At 46.1% G+C, this 24,599-nt stretch overlaps 1 protein-coding gene across 2 annotated transcripts in view; it reads left to right on the top strand.

Annotated features, from left to right (window-relative positions):
• TP63 (tumor protein p63) overlaps positions 1-24,599 on the top strand; it is a 293,066-nt gene that overhangs the window by 249,615 nt on the left and 18,852 nt on the right. For both annotated transcript variants that reach the window (XM_035544952.1, XM_035544953.1), the window contains one exon: positions 23,582-23,768. In XM_035544952.1, the coding sequence (XP_035400845.1) occupies positions 23,582-23,768 (187 nt within the window). The remainder of the gene's footprint in view (positions 1-23,581; positions 23,769-24,599) is intronic.

Below are 24,599 nucleotides of genomic sequence, written 5' to 3'. Positions count from 1 at the left end.
TGGTGAGGGCTTTAGCTGTTAGCACAGGGCAGTTGGGAAGGGTCTCTGTTAAAGAGAGGCTTGTTTGTGCAGACAGTCTGCAGATGTCTCCAAGCACTAAAATTGGTCATCTTCTGGACACGTTTTGCTAATGTTTTCATGGCTTTAAACGTAGGTTTTCTCTTCAGCCCGGCTGCTTGTTGATGCATACGCTGTAGACTGTTAGAGAACTGATGCAATGGTGTGAGCTCAGGGCTTGGCTCCGCACTGATCTCAGCAAAGCGGGAGCATTGCCTTATTTGGGCATTTGTCTTGGGCAAGAAGTGGTAAGAATTGGCTTCCTAAACTTCCTTGCAGCCGTACCTGCCTAAAGAGGCTGTTTTCTGGTGCATGCACCTCTTCCCTGCTTAGAGCAGACAGGATGGGGTTTGGTTGTAGTGATGGCTCTTGTGCATGAAGAGGTGTTGACCGCGCTTTCCTGTTTGAATAACTTGGAGTGTTTCCCTCTCTGATATTACAGAGCCTAATATTAAGGCTGTTGAGGCATATGAAACTTGTCCTAGGTCACCTACCTGGAAAGAGGGCAGCCAGGCTTGTTGTCTTTGAAGGAGGTGCCTTTCTCACGGCAGGGACGTGTTTTCAAGCTAGCAGAGCTGGGAAGAACCAGTTTCCCTGTGAGAACCAGTCCAGGAGGGGCCTGCTGGAGTCTGTTTTGCTTTTTGTGCTTGAGTAAAAGGAGATCTGAGTGCATTAGGTTCCCATTAAAATGTAATTGTTCCTTTTCCCCCTAATCTCATTGTCATGTATATTTTGTTTGTATTAGCAGTTATCTTTTTCTGTTACTCCTTGCAAGCAGCTGTACAGCTCCTTGTAATAGTTACCAGAAAGAGTCTTGATGTGAGTTGGCTCTTTGTTTTTTTCCTTTATTGTTTTGTAAATCCTGTTAAGGCCATGCAGTCAGCCCATCTGAGCTGCTCTTGCAGTGATAGGTTTTGAAGGATGCTCCCTTTTAGACGAGTCCCCTTTATGATGGTAGACCTTTATTGTCGTACAACTGACTTCAGGAGCCTGAACAGGGCTCTTAGCGCCCAGGGATGCTTCCTCTACAGACATTTGGACACAAGGAAGGCATCTAAATTGGTGGTGTGAATGTCCTTTTCTTTCAGCCGGGATTTAGTCTTCTGGCAGCTGTGCCTGTGCTGACTCTCCCAATTTAACAGGAGACCAGTTAGAGCTCACTACAGGTCTCCCAGGATCCGCAAGTGCAAAACCCTGAGACATTAGGGACAGGCATAGTAGGATGGAGAAAGTAATTGTGGGAAGGGCTTGTGTCTTCCTTAGGATCCGCAAGGGCAGCAGATCTGTCTGCTGCTTTGCACAAGCAATTTCTAGCTCTACCAGCATTGCGCTTGTTTTTTTCTTTTCTCAAGGATTTGGCAAAAGTTGTCTTAAAGTTTGTCCTTTCTGAAGAGAAAATTCAGAGGGAGAGAATTAAGTGCAAGAATTCTTTTTGTTTCTTAATGGGAACTTTTTCTGCCTATGTGGAGAGAAAAAGTTAATTAAACATAATTTTCATCAATGCAACTTGCACAAAAAAGCCCCACCTACTTTCATGAGAAAGGAATAAAGAGAATCGTAATCCTGGATTAGGTATCTTTCACTACACACATATAAAAACAACACCGTGTGAAAAGGGGGAAAATATATATGTATACACACACACACTAAACATACCAATGTGCCTCCAGCAGTATTACCAAAGGAATTAACTTTACAAGAAACAGCCACAGCCTGGAAGGAAGCCACTTTTCAAATAAAAGCTGAATGAGACTTGTGGTTTCTGAGAACTCTGAGAAGGAAGGGTTAAAAAAACATCTTACAGATAAGAATAGCTGGTGTTGGGAGATGAGTGAACATCTACAAGTAGGGGAGGGTCACTGTTTAAATCCTCTTTTCTTTTTTTTCCCCTCCTCTTAGTTAAAAATTGGCTTCTGCTGAGAACAACATGTAGGATTAATGTAGTACTTTAAATCTTCAAAGTGCTGCACAAACATTACTTCCCTAATCAGCAAACACCTTAGCTCGGTAGGCAAATCAGGCGTGTAGTCGCCATCTTAGAGAGGGGAAACCAAGGTGCTAGGAGTCTGCAATATTTCCAACTAGTAGTCTTTTGGAGTGTGTTGGGCTTTTTTGATGCTTTAGGGTCTCTTGTACTGTTCAGCATGGGGGCTGCCTCTCTAAAAGCTGCTGAGCTCACCTGGATTTCATAAGCATGAAGCATGCAAACTGCAGTGTGGCTCAAGCAAGACATCTGATGAGTTGCCACCTTACCTTGCCAAACATCACTGCAAGCTGGACCAGAAGGGAGGCAGCCCCTCTGGGGCACAGAGTTTCATAAAGTTTTCTTTTAGAAAATAAAATAAAATCGCCAGTTCCCCCATGCCCCTGAGTTGTATTACTTAAGTTGTCTCAACTGAACACTGTTTCAAGATACTTCAACCAGAAAAAACACCCCCAAACCCAAAGGTTAGGAAAAAAAAAAATTTGAGTGACTTAAGTTACTTCTGGTGTAAGGGTTTTCAGGTCAGCTGGTGTCAAAGTTATTGCTCACCTTGCAAACAAAGACCAGCCTTGGATATAATCATTCTTTTTCCTAGGTTGGTTGAAATATTCCAGTCAATGCAGATCTTATTTCCCTGCTAACTTCATACAGAACAAGCAACAGATTGGCAGTGTGCTGAAGCAAGCATAATTTTTGTTTTATTTGTGGCGCTCTGTATACTGAGCGTTTAGCTCCAGTGCTTGGCAGACCATATGCTATGAAGAAGTCTTACTTCGTTTTATTTTTTTAAAGTGTCCTGGGTAGGGATGGCTTCTGTATAGAAAGAGCATGAACTTTATTATGCAATGGAAATCTTTTCATGAGGTTTTGCTATGTGCAGGTGTGTCAGGCTTGTTATTGTAAACACAGTAGAATAGTTACCCAAATAAGAGCTTGGATCCTGTTACAAATAGACTGGAGTGGAGAAATTGCATCTCTGTATTGATACAAACTGATGCTTCCAGTTGTTTCAGATAACACACATTGGAGCAAAACTCGGTGCATCCTGACAAGCAAAGTGCTGCTTCTCCCTCGTTTTATCAGATGTATTGTGATAGCTTTTTTTCCCCCAAGGAGAGCAGAATACTTGCTCGTCTGATAAAGGGAGTGTTTCATGATCTGCTGATAAGCATCAGCCACTGAAATAAGAGGGGGGGAGGAATGGGGTTTAAGTTTTCTGGCTTTTTTTTTCCCCCTTTAGAAGCAATAGCCATGCTGCCTTGCAAGGCTGGAGGAGAGGGAATCTCCCTCCCCTTGAAGAGCAGAGGGAGTGTCCCTGCACGGGTCCTCTTCTCTTGCCCGTGTGTGCTGCCCTCATGCCTGGGGCTCGCCTTGCTTTCCTCCTGGGGAGAGAGGCTGCATTGCCTGGAGATGCTCGGGAAGGGAGCAGCACAGGCAAGCCATGGATTTGGCTCCGAGCCCAGCCTCAGCACTGCTCCTGCCTTGCGATTTAGATGTAATCTGGGCAATGTTGTGCAAGTTGTTCCCTCTGCCTCCGTTTCTCCCCCTGCCTTTCCGTGTGCCCACCCTCCAAGTCAGGATGGTGTCAGCGTGATCCTGTGTTGTAAAGCACTTAGATCCCCCATGGGAAATGCAAAGGGGGATGGCTGGAGGCCGCTGCTTGCCGTGCGTCTCATATCACTAGGCTTAGCTTTCAGGCCTTGTATTTTGACTTATTTACGGGACACTAAAATCTTTTTACAAACCAACTTCTGAACAAGTCAAAGCATATCTCCAGGCTAAAGCTTGAAACTACCTAAGTCGTGGATGGGTTATTGCTTCCCCTCTTGAGAGCTCAACATTTACCTGCATCAGGCTCACCAGGTATAAGACTTGCTGATGTAGAGGCTGCTTGAAGGCCATGGTGCGAAGGGAAGCCTCTTCCTGTTTATGTAGCTGTACTGCTACGATGTGCGAGTGCTGCTGTGGTGATGAGCTGGGGCAAACACACCCTGCCGCTGTCGGGGCTTATCAGCTCACCCATGTGAGCTGTGGCTGGGAGCTTCTGCCAGCAAGGTGCCTTGCTCCTGACCTCCTTGGAAAGGGGACAGAGCTGAGCCCATACTTCCTACCAAACCAGAGCACCCAGAACTCCCCTCCTAAAAGATGGGGCTGGAAAAGCAAAGGGATGGGAGCGGTGCTGTTAGGCTCGGTGTCTAGCCCAAGGGTGGCAGCAGGGCAGCTTGCCTGCTCTGTTCGTCCTTTGAGCATCAGCATTGCCATGGGTGGGAGAGAAAGTGTTCTCATGAGATGTTTGTCAGGTGGCTGAGCACTAAATGACAGCTGTTCATTAATTAGTGAGGTGGTGACTGGTTTTGTGATGAGTTCCTTGTTGCCTGTCTCTTCTGCTGCACACTGCTCACGTTATTCATTCTTAGTCATTTTCTTGTCTGGTTCTTTGTGAACAAAGGGGACTCCGACAAAAATCAGTCTGTGCAATTCTAGGTCTGTTACTGAAGTTTTCTACGGTACTGATACCCACAAAGGAGGTGACCAGGTGCCTAGGAAAAGCTTCAAAGAGCCATCATTAGTTCTGTAAAGATTCAAGTTTCTCAAAGGCAGCACAGAGACTGACTGCTTTAAAATACAGTTCCTATAAGAAATGAATAAACTTAACCATCATCTGGTAACCCTTTAGTGTGCTGACCTCTCTGAGTCACTCGTTGGTTTCCTTTGCCCTGCCTCTCATAGAGGCTACAGAGGTAGGATTCTTTATTCCTGGGTTCACTTTTTCAGCTGATCTGTGCAATGCACAGACGGAGAGAACTGGTTTGTGCTCGTGCTGCTGGTGTGCAGAGGACGCTGCAGTGTTGTGTTCCCTGGCTGACAGGAAGAGCAGCTCCACGGGTGACCTGATTCAGGGTTGCATTTGCAGGGACACACGCTGGAAGCAAACCATTTCCATGCTGCACGTCTGTTGCGAGCACAAAACGCTCCAATGCTGTTAGTCACACCGCTGATTTCAATCTGTTTAATGGGGCTGTTTTGTTCTAATACGTTGATATTCTGATGTGCGTTCTGAAATGAATTTCAGGGAAGCTTCCGAAGCAAACAACTTGTAGGGTCTTTCTCTTAAGTGGGGGTGCTTGGTAGTATTTTAAGGGCTGATGAAGCACATGGCCACGATTGACTCTGTTGGTTAGTGGCTGGGTATTACCACCTTGTGACTACTTCCATCTCTACCGCACAGGTCTGAGCTATTGCCATCCACCCTCCTGGCTCTGAAGGCTAAATTTCTGGGGCGCACCTTGCCCTGAACCCCCTGGATTGTGCCATGCCTGTGATGTGACCCCAGCATAACCTGCTTGCTGGGGAAACCTGCACTTAGCTCCCGGGAGGAGCAGGACTGAGCATGCAGGCAGGCACTGGCTGCCGGTTAGTGGGGCAGGATGGCCGTTCCTGTGTGCCGGGGGATCTCTGGCTCCCTGCTGCCTTCAGCCTGCCTGGCACGGATCACTAAGGGTGTAACAGTTCACTCATTTTTTTCTTTTTCTTTTCTTTCCACTGGCCATACCAATCTGATTACACCTTCGAGGGATCATCCGCCCCTAAACCTTAATTAAGGAGCTCTTGTCTGACTCGTCACTGACTCACCTGCCACTGTATGAGCTCATGTCTGACTTGTCCTAGGAAGATAGTGAAATATGTCAGGCTTCTCTGAAATATAGCAGCTTTCTTGTTTTATTGCACCCCTGACATTGCTGTTGGCTGCTGCATAGGTGAACAGAAAGATGACTGCCTCAACTTGGTCACATTTATCTAAACTTAGTCGTTCACCTCTTTGTGCCTTGAAAAACCAGATGGGGTTTTGCTTGCACAGCTGTAGGTATGTTAGAGTTAATAAAAAAAATTAAAAATTAAATAACCTTTGAGTTTTGGCTTCAGGCAAAGTAGGTGAAATGATGTGTTTTGGAGATGAATGCTCTTGCAGAAGGCAAGATGTAGCTTGCAGGAGAACATCTGCAACCAATCCATTCTGTATGAGATGGGGCCAAGACTTGTTTGTATCTCAGTACCTGTTCAAACATGTTGTAGCACAGCAAAAAGTGGTTTTGAATGTATTGAGGAAGGGTGGGTAAGAAGGGAAAGACATCAAGCTGAATGTTTGCCTAATAGCTTTGATTTCTTCATTAAACTTTTAAGGACTTTAATAATTTGATTAGCTGTTTTCAGAGCACGACAGAATTTTTTTTAAAGAAAAAAAGAAAATCCTACTCATCTCAGTGCTGCAGGATGAACTTGATTTCTGGCCTGGAGTGAATCTGGTAACCGTTTACAACCTTTGCACACCATGAGGACTGTCAGCAGAGAGATGCTTGCTAATACATTGATCAAAGAGCGTGCAGAGACTGAGTTAACCAGGCTGGCTGCCTGGACACCAGAAGGCAGCTTCCTGATCAAATGGTCCTGTCCAGCTACTCCTGTCCTGTCTTGTGTTCTGTAAGAACCAAATGTAGAACGAGCATTTAGCAGCTGCATTTAGCAGAGCTTGTTTGCCTGCCTGTAATTGTGCACTTGAAATGCCTCTTTGTTAAGGCCTGTGGCAGTGTAGGACAGTTATATGACTCAGGAGCAGCTGAAATGGTGAGGCTGGTAATAGAGGTTCTCATATTCAGCTTAAACACTGAGCTCTGCGTGACTTTTTTCTTAGCAGACCCCTGAGATGTGCATGCAGCCATAGCTTGTGCATACAGCTAATGTGAGTTTTGTAGACACTGACTATGGGGTCTGCTGTCAGTGGGGTGCAGCAGCTGTTGGTCAGATCTTTCTCCGTATCATGTGGGCTGGATCCCTTGCTAGGGAGCTGGAGGGACTGATTTGGACTTGAGTATGGTAGAGAATGTGAACGTACTGCCTCTAAACTCCTGCCGGAGGAGATGGGCATTTAAAGCACTCTGTTCTGCATGGCCAGAGTTGTTAGACTACCTGGGTAGCGTTCTGGCAGTGCTTAGCATCAGCAGGCTGCAAATGAAGGAGTTTTCCAACTAGAATGAGAAGTGTGAACTCCAGATTTTTTTTTCTTGCCTAGCACTGAATGTTGTTGCCAAAAGTGCTTGCTGAAGCAAGGCACCTATGGTCGTGTGCTAATGCTCTTCAAGGACCTAGTGCACAAGCAGATTAAGGAAGTGCAAGATGTAGAATTGCCTGTCCTCTACCTTTGATGTAGACAGGGCTTTTCCACTGTGCATTTGCTCGTCAGAGTGAGGATACACTCACCCCTGCATTTGCATGCGTTTGTCAACTCCCTGGTGCCTCTGTGCTGTCGTTCACCTGTACTCCCTGGTTGGCCACCAGCACAGCCTCCTGTGGCTTGTCCATGTCCAGCAGGTGGACACCCAGCCTGGGGCGAGCCTTAGGCTTCATGCAACGCTGTGTGGACTTGCCAGGCTGCAGCTACAGGAAGAAAAGCAGTGTCTGGGTAGTGCTGCAGCAACAGGCTGGGTTTGTTACCCCTGGCATGATGCAATTTGGGCATGCCAGTCTGGGGGCTGTGCAGAGAGAGCTTTGCGGTGTCTAAAGCCCTTTCCCCAGTGTGTCACACACGGAGTTAGCATGTGTCAAGCCAGCCATTGCAGCAGCTGTGCTATGGGCATGCCTTTAGCAGGCTGTGAGCAAGCACTGGTTGCTTTTGCCATGCTCTGTAGGGAGCATCTTGACCTTGGGAAGCCTTTAGGTTTGTATTCAGGAGAACACTGTACCTCACACCCAATGCTTAGGGCTTCAGCTAAGAGGATTTTAGCTGCTCATCTCATTCTTCAGAGGGGAGCGGGGTTGAGTTTGTTCTGCTGGATTGCAGGAAAAGCCTGATGTGTAATTCAAGCTGCCTGAATGGAGCTCAAATTGCCTCAATGGGGCTCTTTCCTGATGTGCTGGTGACTCATGCGGTCTTCCTTTTGAGCAGTAGCGGAGCTCATCTCTGCAGAAATCTTCATTCAGACAGAGCCTCCAAAGCAGTTGGCTGTCCAGGGGTTGGCTTGCTTACTTTGGGGCTCCCAACCCAAAATCATCAAGGGAGGTGGCTAAAGCTATATGGCAGGAATGATGCTGTCTTACTCAAATGTTGTGTTAACTCTTGGGTTTTATCCTGTTCCTGCGTAAGCACTGCCCTGTCCCTGGGTTCTTCCAGCCCCCATGCTACACATCAAAATCTCTGCTTGCTCTGTCTCTGGATTTCATGATGTAATTAGGTCTCCTAGCCCACTAGGGCAAAGTGAAAATGGGTCCCCCTTGCTTTTGCAAAGGACTTCTCTGAAGAGCAAGCTCCTTGAAAGGCAGCATGGAGAGGAACATACATCAGCCTGTGTGGGAACGGGGTGAGGGCTGTTTTGTTTTTTCCCCTTGGCTACATGAGCAGCTAAAACCTGTAACCTACAGGAGTTGGAAGCTCCATGCAGAAAATTAGCTAAGGTTGGGGAAAGAGTTGAGATCGCATTTTTGTTGGCTAATTAAAGGATTAAAGGTGCAGAGATTTAGAGTGAACTGTCAGTGTGCTACAGAAGAGAGCCTTTGATGGTTGAATCCGACTTGAGATTAAACAAATTGCATTTAAATAAGAAATATGCGGCAACAGTTACAGTCTAGCTGGGCCTCTATCATTTATTGTCCTCCCAGGTCAGGTAGCTGTTGTGCTGTGACTAGGGCTTCTCCCTTGTCAGGTTGCTCCTTCCCAAGTGTTTCCCTCTGGATTGGGTCTATCTGTCACCTCCAAGCTTTGTAAAACTGGGATTACTTCTCCCCCAGTGCCTTGAGCAGAGAGGTTTTGTATGCTGCCTGAGTTAGTGATGATCCTGGCCATCATGGCAATAGCAGAGTTGCATCCTCATAGTGTTTTGTCATATCCCTTGTTCTATGGGTTACTTGTTACTAGGGTTGCCATCTGCAACTGTAGATCTAAATACTTTTTTCCCCTGTGGACTCTTTTCTGTTGTTCAGCTGTGAAGTTGGTGGATGGCAAGTCGTCTGGGTTGTGCTCGTGGTTTAACGGCGTCTTCCTCTGCACAGCAGTAGCTGGTAAAATTCTGAGGGGAGAGTTAGCTGTCGTGGATCTGCTCCTGCTGGTAAAAAGGCCCTGCTTTGTTTGAAAATCATCGTGACACCAACAGGCTACCCTTCTATTGCAAATAGCTTGCTAGTGTTGGGTCCAACCCTCACCCCCAGTCTTCTAGCTTGGATAGCATTAAGTTCAGAGCTGCTAAGGGGCAGTTCCTAAGTCTTGTCCTTAATAGCACTTGCAGTGGTGCCAGCTCAAGAGATTCACGACAGCTACCTCAGAGCTGCCTTTCTGCAAGGGTAGTAATTCATCTGTGCAGCATTGTGCAGAGCAACAGCACATTCTGTCCGGGGAGGCTTTGCGCCTTTCTCTTATGCATCATGTATGAGCCGTAAGGAAAACGGGAGTGCCGGACAGCGTGAGCCAATAACTTGCTCTGATGTTGAAACTCCGTCTTGTTTTGCTCCATTTTGTTTTATCCCTTTTTAGGGAGGGAAGGAGTTAGCCTCTAGTCGTCGTCAACCTATTTAAGATTTCAAGGGTGTCGAAGTTGTTTTCTGGGAGGGTGGGAGTGGGGAGGTGGGGAGAAATTGAGGGAATTGCAGAATTTCAACTAGTGAAAAATCTGCTGGGATTCCAAAATTACTCAAAAATATGGCATCACTTACTAATTGGGTGTGGTTAGTTAGGAAATCTGACTTTAAAATGATGTTTCCCAGGGAACTGTTCCTGTTCTCTTTGTTATCCAGTAATAAAGACTGTCCTTTTGTTTGGGAAAGCAGTCTTGCTTTGAATGAGAGGTCTTCTCACAAAACGTCTGTGTCTTGGGGTCTTCAGAACCTGCTGCTTTCAAATGAAACGGTGCAGGTGTAGTGAAGTCTGCACGGACAAAGAGCTGTCTGGTGTTTTCTTGGAAAGCCATCTTCAGACTGTGGTCATGAGGATTTGCATCTAAATCAGCAGTCATTGCTGTTATGTTTTTAGTTAGGTCATGCAGATGACATGATTATCTTTCAGTTACTAAATGAAATCAATTGCTAGGTATTGACAAACAACTTGCCATAATCTATTTCCAATAACTTATAGATCTGTAACTGTCACATAGTATTTGGGAGATTATTCCTGTCGAGTTTACCTAGCAGGCTTGTAGATTTGCCTTCAAAGGGCATCCATGCAAGCTTGCTTTATGCACTTGTGCATTCTTGCTGAAATTATAAAAATAACCAAAGAATCTACCAGAACATTTCGTCTATGCTGTGCTGAAGCCTTCCGTTTCTCATGCAGACTGTTACTGCATCTCTTTCTTTGGCTTGCATGTCAACTGGGATGTAGTTTTCCCTCCTTTTGGAGGTATGAGATGCAAAACAGAAGGCTGTGATTTCCTTTTAGAAGAAGGACAGCTAGTAACATTTCCTACGCTCATTGTAAACTCTTCCTCCCTGTGTGCATGTTGCTCTGCAGAACGGCTGTCTTCCCATAGCCACTGCAGTTGCGTAGCTTCAGGGCTGCTGGCAAGAAAAAGCTGGAGGAATACCCCAAGCCTGGGATGGGCTCGTTGATCTTCCTAGCAGAGAAGATGCCACAGCGTTAACCTCACTCGCCAGCTGCCTGGGGCTGAGGTGCAGCGTTCTGGAGCTGGGGACATCTGGATGGCTGCAGCAGTGACACTATGTTCCTCGGTGTGGTTCTTGACAAACCATTTCCCACGGTACGTAGGAAAATTGAGGTCCCAGTTCAGTAAGGCACTTGAGGGAGTGCATAACCTCTAGCACGTGAATATTCCCTGTGAAATCTATGGGGTTCTGTTGGAGTCAGCAAGGCTGCTCCCATCCTTAAAGGTAGGCATCTGCTTAAACACCTTGCTGAGTCATGTCTTGACTTTGAAAGCAGGCTCAAGAGAAACCACATCAGTTGACTGGAGGACTGTGCTTAGTTAGGTCATCGGGTATGGAAGGAGAGGGCTGGGAGAGAGGAGGGCCTGGATGAAATGCAGATCCCAGAACCCTGCAAATGGTCATAAATAGCTTGTGACTGTATTCTCGTCTGATTTTTCTTGCCGTTCATCCCCAAACTTAATTGTATGAATAAGAGGTGTAAAGGTGTGATTTAGTCAGTATTCATCCTGAGTATGCTGGAGCTGCTGTCATGGTTTATTGATCTAACGTAGATCTGAGACAGTTACATGCTTTTTTAATGTTCTCAGCAAAACTGAGTTAGGTGTGACTTTTTTTGGTCTTTCCCAATCCTTGTTTTCTCTGTGACTCAGAACAAGAATATGGCCTTGTAAGATTGGCATATCCAGAAAACAGAAGACTCTGTAGAAATGGTTTAGGTTCAGCTTGGATTTCCTGTCCTTTAGGAGGAGGAGAGGGTCTTAATCAGACCGTCTTCACATGGAGGAAGAAAAGTTGGCCCTGTTTATTATCTGTGCGCTAGTTTGTTGCGTTGCTCACCACCTTGTCTGTCCTGGCCAGAAAAGCTTTGCTGGCTTTTTGTTTTAATTATCAATGAACTGCTCTGCAAGCAGGAGAACAATATTTGCATAGATGTAATTCTGGAAATTGAGTGTAATGTGATCAGGAAATGGGACAGGCCCTGGCTGTTATCATGGAAGAGACTTGCTGGTACCTGTACCTTGTTTCAAAAGTAATAAGATCTGACTCAGGAAAGTTTCCTGGATGTTAACAGAGAAAACTCAATGCCTTTTTGGCAAGGGACTCACCCTAGCCTTTCTGCAAAGGAACAGAGGAGATCTCTTGTAAATTCACAAATGTGTTCTGAAAGGGCTGCCCTACAATGTGCCGAGGATTTAGAAGAAAATGCTCTACCTCAAAGTAGAAAAGCAGGGGTGTGTATGTGTTCAGGACTTTCTTTTTTCTGAAATAGAAGCCAAGGAACAAGGCACTTGTGTGCGCTGCCAGTGAAATCTCAGCGGGAAGACATGATGCTACTTGCAAGGTATGCACAAGACAAGACCAGAGGCGCCGCAGTGCTTGATTACTGTCAAGGGCTCAGTTGGAACTTGCCTTTGCTCTTTGGCCTGCAGCATTTATGTAGAAATTGGGGACGCTGCTGCTTGCTTCCAAGCTTTGCCTTGATGGGTCCTGCCCACATCTTAGGCGGGGAGGAATGGGGGGTGGGGGGGGAGAGAACTGGGGGGGGTCAGAGCCTATGAAGTAAACAGGAAAATTGCTCACCTTAATGATGCATTTCACTGGCATTGCTGATTTGAGAGCCTGTCAGATTTAATACTTTCTTTCCTCCCATCGCCTCCCATAGGTGTGATTAATACTTCGGTTTATTAGAAGGATGGAGTGGAGAAATATCTGTACTTTCCCTCCAGTGGAATAAACCGGGGGGGAAAAGGGCAGTAAATAGGGGAAAAAGGGGATCACCTTTCTTCATCAGAGCTGTTAAATCACTTTCAAGAACACAAATTGGCTTTAGAGGTAGCCTCTTATTCCATCCTTTAATGTTTGCAGTTGAGACCCTCAGCATGCTGGCTGGCTATCAGCCCTGCTCTGTGGGGTGTGGTAGCCAGATCCCCCACCCAGGAGCTAGTGAGGGAGCACTTCTGCAGGTGGTCACAGCATGACATTGAGGGAGGCATGCCCACCCTAGTCAGTAGAATACCTGCAGTCATTGAACTGTTCTAACTGCTCAGTCCGCTGTAGAAGCAGAGAGTATCTTGCTCTGTGCTCAGGAAAGACCTCGTGTTTGGCTGTGGATTCTACTACAGGTATTAAGAACCATGTTTCCCAGGGGATGGTCTCAGATGTATCCATTTCCATTTTTTGTCTGGTCTGTGGTGTCCCAGAGCTCTCATTGGCTCTGTCTGATTTGGGTTTTAAGACAAACGTTGGATGAAGAAAAGAGCTAGAGAGCCATCTTGGGATAGCTCTGAGCTGTCTCATGCGCAAGTTCGGGATCTGAAGGTGTGATTCACTGTCTGAGGAGATAGAATTGCTCAGCCAGACCTGTCAGCTTTTTTCTGCATGAACGTTGCTGAAAACATCTCTCTTTTGAAGTAAATCTAGCATCTGTTGCTTCCATTGAATCACACTGCCTATGTGAACTTCTTCAGGGGTTACTTGTTCTCTAAGTCTCTAAGTAGAGCGCATTGAATCTAGAGCTGAAGTCAAGAAAAAGTGTAAGGGAAAGAAAATGTATCTAGAGGAAGTATGCAGTATGAGAGGTCAGAAGGCAGTAAACCTGGTTTCAGCTTTGAGTCATTTGAGTTTTCTCTCTTGTAGCTACCCATCAGGATGAAGGTTTGCAAAGATGAGTTGCATTTCTCCTGAGCCTGTCAGTGCCCCAGCTGGGATAATGGGTCCGTGTTTGACACACTAACTCTTTCCTCTGTAACGTGCTGACCCTGTAGTATTTTGCAAGTAGGTCAGCCCTTTGGCATGAGCCAGAATTTGGGTGGAAATCTGTCACCATTTAGCAAAGTGTCCTGCTTTGCAGGGTGTTGAATGGCTGGTACATTGTGTGGCAGGGTGCCTGATACCTCTGGGCCTGACTGTGAAAATTGCAGGCTTGGGCTGTTGCTGATTGAAAAGACTATGCTGTCAGAACAACTTCAGTATTTTTTTCACTTGTTCTCTCATCCAGCTTGGTTTCCCTCTGCTGTAACAGATATTGTACTAACGACTTGTTTACCTTCTGCTGGGATACCTATGAAATCCCCTTATTTGCAGATGAGGGAACTAATAAGTGCATTAGAGTTAGTTCTTCAGTCTGAAATTTCCTTGTACGCTGCTTCACCCCCTTGATCTTCAGCTTGGTGTGGAGTTGTTTGAACCTGTGGCTGTATGCCATGCTGAGGTGCTTTTGCTGAGGACCCAAAGTATAAGCGTACTCTGTAGAGGGCTGCAAGGCTTGATCTGCTTATATAGGGCTCTTGCAGCTGATCTGTGTTGGTGGAACCAGGCTTAGTTTGGAGAGCTTCAGGGCTTTTGCTTTGTCATTTGCTGCTTGCTTAAGCATTGGTAGTAAGGGGATGGTTGGACCAGAAAGGCCTTGGAGGCCTTTTCCAACCTTAATGTACAGAAAGAGTCAATAGGGACAACATGTATGTTCAGCTGTTGTTCTTCCCTCCTCATGACTGTGTTCCTCACCCTTTCTCTTTCAGCAGAGGACAAAAGTGACTGGGAGATGCACTGAAAGCTGGTGTCTGATTACTCCAGACAACATTTCTTCTGGCTGGTTAGAGGGTTTTGGAGTTTGTCTGGTAGGATGGAATGTGCTGAAACATGTAGACGTGATATGAGTGAGATCTGGGAGTCTAAAAGGAAGCAAACAGCAGCTTTCCTCTTTGGCCAAACCTGAGACAGATGGTTATAAGAAGGTTTAATCCCCCACTCCAAACTAGGAGGAGGTTTGGAATGGCCAGCCTGGGATTTACTTCAAGTTTACTTAAAGCAGTCCATGAGCAGAACGGGTTCTGGTGCTCAGTGTTTGAGGCTGATGTGCATATGATTCAGCAGTGGTATATGGTGGGGTGGGTTTGCTGTGGGGAGCCTGGATATGCTCTTTCCAGTTGTTTTCTGGAGTCCTTTATTAAAAAAAAAACTTGACTAAGACCTTTAAGTCTTGGTTCAGCTTCACGAATGTTCCTATATAGACATAGACCTGCTTAGGAGGCAGTGGTTAACAGCACTGCCAAAAGTTAAGCATATGGTGAGGTTTTTGTTAAATCACTTCTGAGTTTTCAGCTTCAGCTTTGAATCATTTCTGATATAATGAGTAGAATTACCTGGAAGGCCTGTTGCTGGGTATGTCACCATTACAGCCTCTAGCTGGTGTGATATGTGGTGGTATGCTGATCAGCTTAAAGTTTTATGTAAACAAACACATGGCCATATATATGTACAGTTGCTTGCATTACTTGCAAGCAGGTGTATGTGTTGTATAGATGCAAATCCTGGTATCACAGCATAGCACTTCATTTGCCCCTCCTGCAAGGAGGATGTGAAGCAGCTGAGTGTCCCTGAGGATGGCGGAGCTGCGAAAGGAGGGAAGAGATGCAATTAAGTTGTTACAGTGAGTGCAGAAGGAGCTCTGTTAACGACTAAAATCTTGTGGTCAGGCTTTATTGGCTTTCTTCTTTTTTCAATTGAAGCTGATGCTTTTCAATTCCAATCGAACTAATTCTTTAGCCCATCTTTGTTCACTCACTCTGCCAAATGTTAACATGTTAATCTTTAAGTGAGTTTAGGCCACCTGAGAGCGAGCTTTCTACCCTGTATGTTTGTTAACATCTCGTTTAATAGCCAGACTGCTTATGCTGTTTTGTACTTGTAGTACAGAAGTCACCAGGAGGTGTAAAGACATCAGCTTGAGAGGCTAAGAGTAGAACAGAATAAAAAGAGCTTGTGTCCAGCCCCATGCCTCAAAAAACAGAAGAAAAATAATGCTTTAAGTATAGCAATGCAACATGAGACCCCATGGGAGAACTTATTTACAAAATGATCCTAGAGAAACATCCCTCAAAGAATGAGGTATAACAGATGTAATGTTTTATTGGTGGCCTGTAAATTGGCTGTATTGTTCTCAGTTAATTGGCAGAGCCTGTGAATGTAGCATCACAGGGATGTGCGGAATAGCACGCTGGGAGACGCTCTGATCCTGTGGGAATCGGTGCAGTGTTGAAAGCCTGGTAAGTTTGTACAGCACAGTTGCTTTGTCCTGTTACATTGCATTAGAGCAGCTTTGCCACTGTCGGCATAATTCTTGGGTGGTTTTTTTATATACATGTAAACTTCTTTTTGCAGAAAGGTATGACTGTACCTCTGTTTTTGGGTAATAATATAAGTTGTCCTTGTGGAAGCTATTTTATCCAGTGTGGAAATTCCTGTGCATTTTGTAATGTGGGATCCCCCAGTCACTGAGCACTTACTTCTGTAGAGAAGGGTGTATGGCATTGGTGCTCGTTTGTCTTTCAGCATGCTCACTATGAATTCTTTCGTTTCATGATTTCACCTCACTTGCAGAACTTCCTGTGTGAAGTAGCCTATCGGAAATGCAAATTACTAGACATTATTAGCCTCTGAAACTTATTTGGTCCAGCTAAAGTTTCAGTTTAGAAACAGGCTGAGAAACTGGATACGATACGCAAGCAGAGTGTGAGCTGGGTACGTCAGATAGGTCATTTCACTACAGTATTACGGGTTTGGTTTTAAAAAATTAATTTAAAAAGTTATAGAAGTAGCAAAGAAAGAACTCTAATAAAATCCAGTCATAAAGACTTCCTTTATAACCATTGCTTTGTATCAAAAGACAGGCACAAGATTTCCAACTTGCATCTGTAGTTTCCTATCAGGGCTCTTTCGCTTGAAATAGGATACTTTTCAGTTCATTGTTTTTTATTTAAAAAAGCCTTCAAGCCAAACCTTGAGAGGTCTTCACTTGTTGGTGAAGTAAAGCTGTAGATGTGAAAACGAAATGCAAAAGCCATCAAGCTTTCAAATTTACAACTGTTTCACAGAGCAATAGAGAATAATATCAGTATTTATTTCTGTTGTGGTTTTGATGGTGTTTTTAGGTAGAAATATTCTTAAAGCAGAGAATACATCCTGATCAAGGTAATTTTGCATGAAAATCTCTGGGGAACCTGAAGTGAGATGCTGAAGTAGTCACATGAATGAGTGGTCTACTTTACATAATGGTGTGAGAGTTTAGCTGATACTCCAAACTGAACATTTTGGGGAATTTCAGAGGTTATCTACAGCGTGATCACTTGTCAATGATGCCATGAATGATTTTCTCAGCCTACTTCATCAGTTTCTTCCAGGAGTGGTGTGTTGCTAGGGGAGGTATTTGCTGGATGGTAATGGGGGGCTGGATGTGAGTGCAGTGTGGAGAAAACTGGAGGGGTGAGTGAGGAGCTGGCTCTCTCTGCCAAGGCAAATAGGTGGTCAGGCACAGCTGCTGGGATTGGGAAAGCAGCTCTGCATCAACCAGAAGGGAGTTATCTGGGCCTTTCTCCTTTTGTTATATATCTGTGGTGCAGGGGGCCGGGGCAGAGCAGCCTCCTGCCAGAGGTGCAGGTACCAGACTGGGTCAGGGCCCAGCCTTGCAGCTGGGTTTCACAGGGGACAGTTACTCACCACCCTTGTGGCAGAGCTCCTTGGAAGCAGTGTTCAACTCTTCTTCCAGACCTGTTTCCATGTGCCCCTTCCCACCCTTAAATCTCCTGCAGGGGGTTTTCTGCTCTGGTCCCTCATCCCATCCACGTGCAGGCTCCACCATGGTGCCTTCCCCCAGCTGTGCTTCTCCCAAACCTCTGCCCGCAGGAGGGGTGCCAGGCACCATCCTGCTGTATCCTCATCCGGAGGCTATGTTTCTCCATCCTCCTCCTCCCAGCCACCCCTCCCTGTTCCCATTTACCTAAGCAGGTCAACAAAGATATTATAATTTTTTTTAACTAAGGCTTCCAAGCCGCCCTCAGTGTCCAGTCCAGCGCTGGGTGCACAGCGTGCCCTGGGGCAGCACAGAGCTGCACTGACATGCTCCTTGACACCTCTTCTCCCAGTTTTCTATGTTTTCTGTAGCACAGCCGCTGCCTGTCCCCACCGAGCTCGTGGATCGTGTCCCCCCCCCGCCGTCCCCTCTGTGCTGCTGGCCGGGGGACGCGGGGCCCACCTGCCTGATGTCAACATCTCGCAGGGCGAGGCTGGGGAGGAATGTGCCGCTCCCAGCCCGGCGCAGGTAATTAATCCCCAGGACTGACAGGTGGCAACAGGCGGCCTTTGGCTGCGGCTCCTGGGGAAAAGCGCTCGGAGGAAGGATTTTAATAGCTCATCAGCACAATTCGTGCGCGCCTGGCGAGGCGCGGGCCATGCAGTGGCAGGGCCAGGGAAGGGGCAGAGGAGCTCAAGGGGAAGGTGAAGTTTGCCTCTGCGAAGGCAGTCTCTCGTGGGTGAGGCTCTGCCCCTCCCCAAGGGGAAAATGAGGGTTATTTATTTCCTTCGCCTGCAGCAGAGAAATTTGGTAAATGTCTTCAGAGAGCTCCTGGTGCTGTCAGCATCCCCTCCTGCTGCAGTCCTCCCCAGTTGTTGCACGGTGGTTTTGTACTCGGGTGGGGATTGCTCACAGGTGCTTCTAGCTGCCGTGATGCTAACCTGAACATAAAGGGTCTGGAGGCACATGAGGCTGACTGTGGAACCCGTTTGTTGTGTCCGTGGTTTGAATGCCTGCTACATCTGCCAGCAGCAAACTGCTGCTCTCTGGAGCCTGGTGAGATGGAGGACCTCAGAGCCGCAACAAGAGCTAGCAAGTGATGGGGTGAAGGTTCTGCTGAACTGAGGGTTATATCTGGCAGGAGATGTCAGCGTCCGCAGTGCTCCTGGGAAAGCTCCCAGGGGACTTCCCTGCTGAGTGTGTTGTGAACACAAATCTTCTCCTACAAGCGTGAATGTGCACACATACCGCCCCCCCAACTCCCAACAATTTCTGTGAATGAAAAGGTTTGTCAAAACAAAATATTTAAGGTATATGCATAAATACTGTTCTTTCTTCCTAAAAGGTACTTTTTTTCCCTATTCCTTTTTTGTTTTATCCTAAATTAATTAACCTTGCCCTGACTTAGGTTATTTTCTGTTTTTCATGGCTCTTTGTTCTCATCTGTGAATATGTCAGCATAAGTAAATGTTGCTTTCTTGTTCTTCTAACCCATTCTTTTTTCCTTTCTTCAAGCTAGTTTGTTAGTGGAGAAATCACAGCTGTCCGATGGCTTTGAGGCTTTGAAAATGTCAGGTAAAATGACTCTAGTGTTTAACTGAGTTGAACTAAAACGTGACTTCTTGAAAGAAGTTTGCAAGAGATTTGAAAGACCCGTTGATCTGAGCAGAAGGGGCTCAGGGCTGTCACACCGTAAGCCAGCCTCTGGGATCACCTTCAAGTTGACATTCGTCAGCCTTTGCAGAGATGCTTGAACCCCACTCCTTTTAAAGACTTAGGGGCTGTAATCCCTTGGCTAGATCAGATGGTAAGACAGATTCTAGAGGTAGATTTCCAAAGCAGTGTTTGGGGGATTTTTCTACATCAGAGTTTTGCAGGGGAATTGAATGCTCAGTGAAAAGCCATTTCAGTTTGTGTTGCACAAAGCACTCACTTCCAGGAGACGTCTGTCGTTGTAGTGAAAATTCTCTATTTGAAAAGTGAAGTGTGTTTTGTTTTCTCCCTTAAACCCTTTGACACACCTTCCAGAGAAGGGGCTTGCTGAAAAATCAGACAGGTGTTGCCTGATGGTAGCTGGCGTGTGTGCATTGTGATACTGAATTACCAGCCGGGGTGCCAAGAGTGGGTAATACAGTATGTCTGCACAGGCAGGTGGGGAGGGCAGGGCTGCAGGCGCTGGAATGTTTTCTTGTTTTAAAAGGAAAGATATTATTAAGCAAAAAGCTAAATTCACTGTTGTTCGTAGCAATCTCTTGAAGTCTGCTTATTTGGGCATGACTTGCAGCAATTGAACCCCAAGGAAGAGTCAGAGCCAAACCTTTCCCCCCCCCCCTCTCCTGAGCGGATAATGTGGTGCCAGGCTCCGTTCTTTTGTTTTGAAATAACTTTTTGCTCTGTATGTCTTGTAGAAGTGGTGTTCATGCTCCCCAGGCTTTTGGCACAGCCTTTCTTCCTGCTGCTGCATAATGACTGTCATCTCCATAAATGACAGGCTTGTTGATTTAGGTCAGGCTCCTTTTTAGTAGTTTTCCTTCTAATTAATTTCCCTACTCAGGCAAGTAACAGAAGTCTGTTGGTTAATAGTCATACTCTGGATTTGTTAACTGCCTTAATTTCAAGTATTTACACCCGAAAGTTACCAATGGAGAGCAATTCAGTTCTTGACAATTCTCTCTGGATTAGTACAAAATGTTGGTTCTGCTTTGATTTTTCTGACATCTGTGTCTTTCAAAGAACGATCGTCTCCCTCCTCCCCCACTACTGGCATAAAGATACTGAATCTCAGTCTCGTGATCCTTGCTGGGAGTTGCTGATCTTGTGCTCTTATGCCCCATACAGTGAGCATCCGTCAGTTCCTGTAGCAAAATGGTGGGCAGGGTGGCTGTCACCTCCTGCCAGGTGGGGTGTTTTGGGGTCCCCTGCTTGCAGGCATTCTCTGAATGCACAGACAACTCCTGCCTCGGGGGTTTTCTCATGCTTATTTGCTTTGAAATCTATATACAATATCCTGTCTTACTCTGTGGATATAGCGATTATCACTGATCCAGTACCAAGTTGCTGTGACCTAGTTGTTGGCATCTATTTATGCCAGTAGATGACTGGGCATCAGGTTACCCATGGTCACAGCAGAGTTGGCAGGATGGGAAACTCAAGCCCTTTACTGTCTGACAGCAGGTACCCCATGGACAGATTTACACTGGTGTTAAATGACTGGCCTCTTGAGGACTACATGCTTGTGGGCTGCTGTGCTGGGGGTAGAGGTGGAGTCCTTGCCAAGTCGCAGTGTGCCACAGCCCCAAGCCCTGTGCAACGCCCAGGAGACATGAACTCCTCCTGCAGTTGTGTAACAAAGGTGGCTTCTCACCTCCTGCCTTGTCTTTCTGTGTGGGTTGCTGCTGGTTGCCTCCCAGTGCCCAGCTGTGTCCCAAAGTGGAGGTGAGCAGCACAAGGCTTGGTGGCCTTCTGGTCACCCTCCTGTGATGTGCCTAGCTCAAGTTGGTGTTAGCCAGAGCTCTGGGGTCTGAAGGCTTGCAAGCCCTGTGGTTTGGGAACGTACCTCTCTTCCGTTATCGGAGAGGCCTGTTCTTTGCAGCCCATTAGCCCTTGGCTGTTTCCTGTCTGTAAATTTAAGCTGCAGACCCTGTGCTTCCCTGCTGGTTGCTGCTGAAGGGCAGATGGAGGAGGAGCAGATCCCCTTCTTTGCTGGCAGAGCGGTAACGCTGTTTGACCTGGAGCCTGTGTGTTTTTGCTGGTGTTGGGCACCTCTCCTGTCCTTCCAGAAGCAGTGATTTCCCACTCTTTTGTAATGCTGGTGAAGATATTAGATGTAAAATTGTAGTCAACACCACTACTTCTGGTCCCTGACCATGGCTTACGAGAGGGGTGTATCTCCTTCCATTTGTTCAATTCTCTGAATGCTTGTAGACACCAGACACGTTTGCTCCTGGTGTGTGCTGTGCCCTTGCCAAGCCATCACACTTCCATATTTATGCTTTCATTTCAGCCCACTGCGTTTGGGTGCACGGTTTCTTTACACTTCAGTGACAGTAAGACATCCAAGCAGTTAGGTGGCTTTTTCAGGCTTTCCACGTATGCTTTCTAAACTTTCTTCCTCTTTCAAATGTGATTCTTTTCCTACTCAGGAGATGAAAAGACAACATAGTGAGCTCACTCTTACCTTTAGTAAGGAATTGCTTTTTAATTAAAAAACAATAAGGAATTTCAGGTTAAAAAGATGTCTGATATAAATCACCATCTAGATGTGTTTCGCAACTTTTTTTTTGTAATTGTTTGGCATGTTCCCCATTTCCGCGGGCTGGGTAAATCCTTTGTGGGCTTAATCTCTAGCCTGCAGGCACATAAAATACATTGCACAACTTGGCCTTTGCATTTTAGAGATTTTTTTTTTTCCTTGACTTAAATACCTGTAGCATCTCCTCTGCCATGTGGCAGGATGGCGTTGAGCGAGCAGGGAAGGGACCAGCCTGTCTTACTTTTAATCCCCCTCTCCTCCCCAGTGTCTCTCCCAGCTTTGGTTTTCCTGTGTTAGCAATGTGTACACTTTGAAATGCAAATAATCTCTGAATATCGCTAGCTAATCCTTCTGTTGCCACGTCACCCACCACCCACCCATGCATGCGCCAGCTCTTCCCATCCCAGCAGGGTGGATGGCCAACTTGTGCTCTCGACCTGTATGAACCTGTTGGTGCTCTGTTTGAACAGTTGGGACAAGGGCTGTATCAGCCACAGCTGCTGGAGACGTTTTCAATAAAACAACCACCTTGGGGCTTTCACTTTTCTTTCTCTGCAGGAACCAAAGAGATGGAAGTAGGGAGATGCCAGCAATTCCTGTGGGTTACGTGCTTAGTTATTGGGAGAGCTCTGCACTTGCAAGTGTCTGAACACCAAGAAAAAAATAATGAATGGCTCTGTAGTGAGGTATCAGCAAAAACTGCCTTATTTTGGATCAGCAGAGGGGGATGGAGAGTCCCTTTTACGGGGACATTCAGAAGAATGGATTGGGGTTGGGGTATACTGAACCACTTAAGGGTTTCATAGGGTCACAGAATGGCTTGATTTGGAAGGGACCTTAAAGCCCATCTAGTTCCAACCCCCCTGCCATGGGCCAGGTTGCCCAGGGCCTCGTCCAACCTGGCCTTGAATACCTCTGGGAATGGGGCATCCACAACTTCTCTGGGCAAACTGTTCCAGTGCCTCACCACCCTCTGAGAGAAGAATTTCCTCCTAACCTCTAATATAAATCTCCCTTTTAGTTTAAAACCGTTCCTACTTGTCCTATCACTACCCACCTGTGCCCAAAGTGTCCATGACTATTCCTGCTAAATGCATATTCGTATTTCAGAGAGGGCTTTTAAAAAAGAAACCAATGACTTTAGCCCATGCCGTGACATTTTGCTGAGTAAAGGTTTCCAGATGTGAACACAGTTCAGGGAAATGCTGTGCCAGCACACTGGAGCAGAATGTCCTAGAAGAGGGAACCTAATATGCTCTGTGAACTAGCACAGTGAATAGGAGCTTCTTGCTCTGTTCCAGGTGTCTATTGCACACACCAGGATGGTGGTTGCCTCCATTTTGAAGCCAACTCCTGGATTGTGCTCCAGGTTCCATTGGGTTCCATTGTAGACCAGCTTTTTGGGTTGTTTTACTATTCAGAGCTTTGATATATTTTTATTTTTCCACCTGCTGCTTTGTGGATACAGTGCTCAGAGTTTAAAAGTGGGGATACTGGTATAGAGATGATCAGCAGAGGTATGAGAGACTTTTTTTTTAAAAAAAAAAAAAAGCAAATATCAGATCTGGCACAACTCTCAGGTTGGTCAGGGTGTTGCTTTCAAATACTGTTCACTTCCAGGGCTCATTGTTTTTACTGTTCTCAAAAACAAGAGTTTTTTTTCTTACAAAACAGGATGAAACACTTTACATTATGTGGTTTTCAGCCTTTCCAGGATTACAGGCTGTTGTGAAAAGAATGTTTTCCGCTTTGTTAGGTGGGTAATGTGCGCACACACCCCTCTTTCAAGGGATGCACAAGAGAAATAAAGATTGTATTTGATCACATAATAGCAGTGCTCATGCTGAATGTTTTTGCCTTTGGGAAAACTAGGTGTCAGTCTTACATTCCACTATTCTAAAACAAGTAAAGGTCTGGTTTTGCCACTTGTCTGGTTGTGTGGCTCTTCTCTGAACAAATGCAATGCCTATGGAATAGCTGGTACATTCAGCTGTGTGCATAAACCCGTCTTCATCTCTCTGGCATGTCTCCACCTCTAGCTGAATGTCCTGACTTTCTCTTTTCCCCCATTCAGTACTCCACTGAACTGAAAAAGCTGTACTGCCAGATCGCCAAGACATGTCCCATTCAGATCAAAGTGCTGACCCCACCGCCGCAGGGAGCCGTCATCCGGGCTATGCCAGTCTATAAGAAAGCTGAACACGTCACTGAAGTGGTCAAACGCTGCCCAAACCACGAGCTGAGCCGGGAGTTCAACGAGGGTAAGGAGGGCAATGCTTTGTAGAAGGACTGCCAGCAAAGCTGCTTGGGTGTTGAGTGGCCAGTACGGAGTTTTGCAGCAGTGTCGCTGCCAGTCTGGCAGCAGACCTCCTTGCGATGTTTCTTGTAGCTTTTTGCTGTTGTGCTTAACAGGAAGCTTTGTGCTATGCTTTAGCTATTCCTGTGTGAGCACGTACTTGGGAAGAAAATACAGAAATAAACCTCATGCCTGCCCAGGTTGGATGGATGTCTGTCCCCATGGCAGCCAGTGCCCTTCTGGCAGCTTTTCCCCACTCTGCTTGGGCTCCTTTGAGAAGCAGCTGTTTTTGTGCTCAGGAATGAGCTTCCATGTCGCTGGGGCAGGGATCTAGTAACAGGATGCAATAACATCTCCAGTCCTTAATCCGCACCTCAAAGACAGAGGGGCTGTTTATCTCTAGTAGGATAGCATTAAGTGCCTGCATCAGCCACAGGCAACCTTCCTGTACGCTTAACACTATCAGTTCAGTATTAATGTTCTAATCTTTTACTTGCTGCTTCTCATATTAGTGAAGTAGCAGCTGTTTTGAAAATGTCTTGGGATTTTCTGCAAACTCATGGGCTGGGCTCCGTTTTGCCTTGGCTGCTGAAGTTCACATAAGTTCAGATGAGCATCTGTTTTATTCTACATGCATTATTCGTCTCCTACTGTAAAAAAAAAAAAAAAAGTGTTAGCAGCACGTCTTGGGAGCCTAGCTCCCTTGGCTAGTTACAGTGCAGTCAGCTAAACAAATCCCAAAACAAGCAAGGACTTGGGATCTGAAAATCAGCATGAAGTGAGGCGGTTTTTTTTG

The sequence above is a fragment of the Cygnus atratus genome, chromosome 9 (genome assembly GCF_013377495.2).
Source record: "Cygnus atratus isolate AKBS03 ecotype Queensland, Australia chromosome 9, CAtr_DNAZoo_HiC_assembly, whole genome shotgun sequence".
In the NCBI taxonomy this organism is placed as follows: domain Eukaryota; kingdom Metazoa; phylum Chordata; class Aves; order Anseriformes; family Anatidae; genus Cygnus; species Cygnus atratus.
The sequence above is the reverse complement of the archived record's forward strand: the minus strand, read 5'-3'. Positions and strand labels throughout refer to the sequence as shown.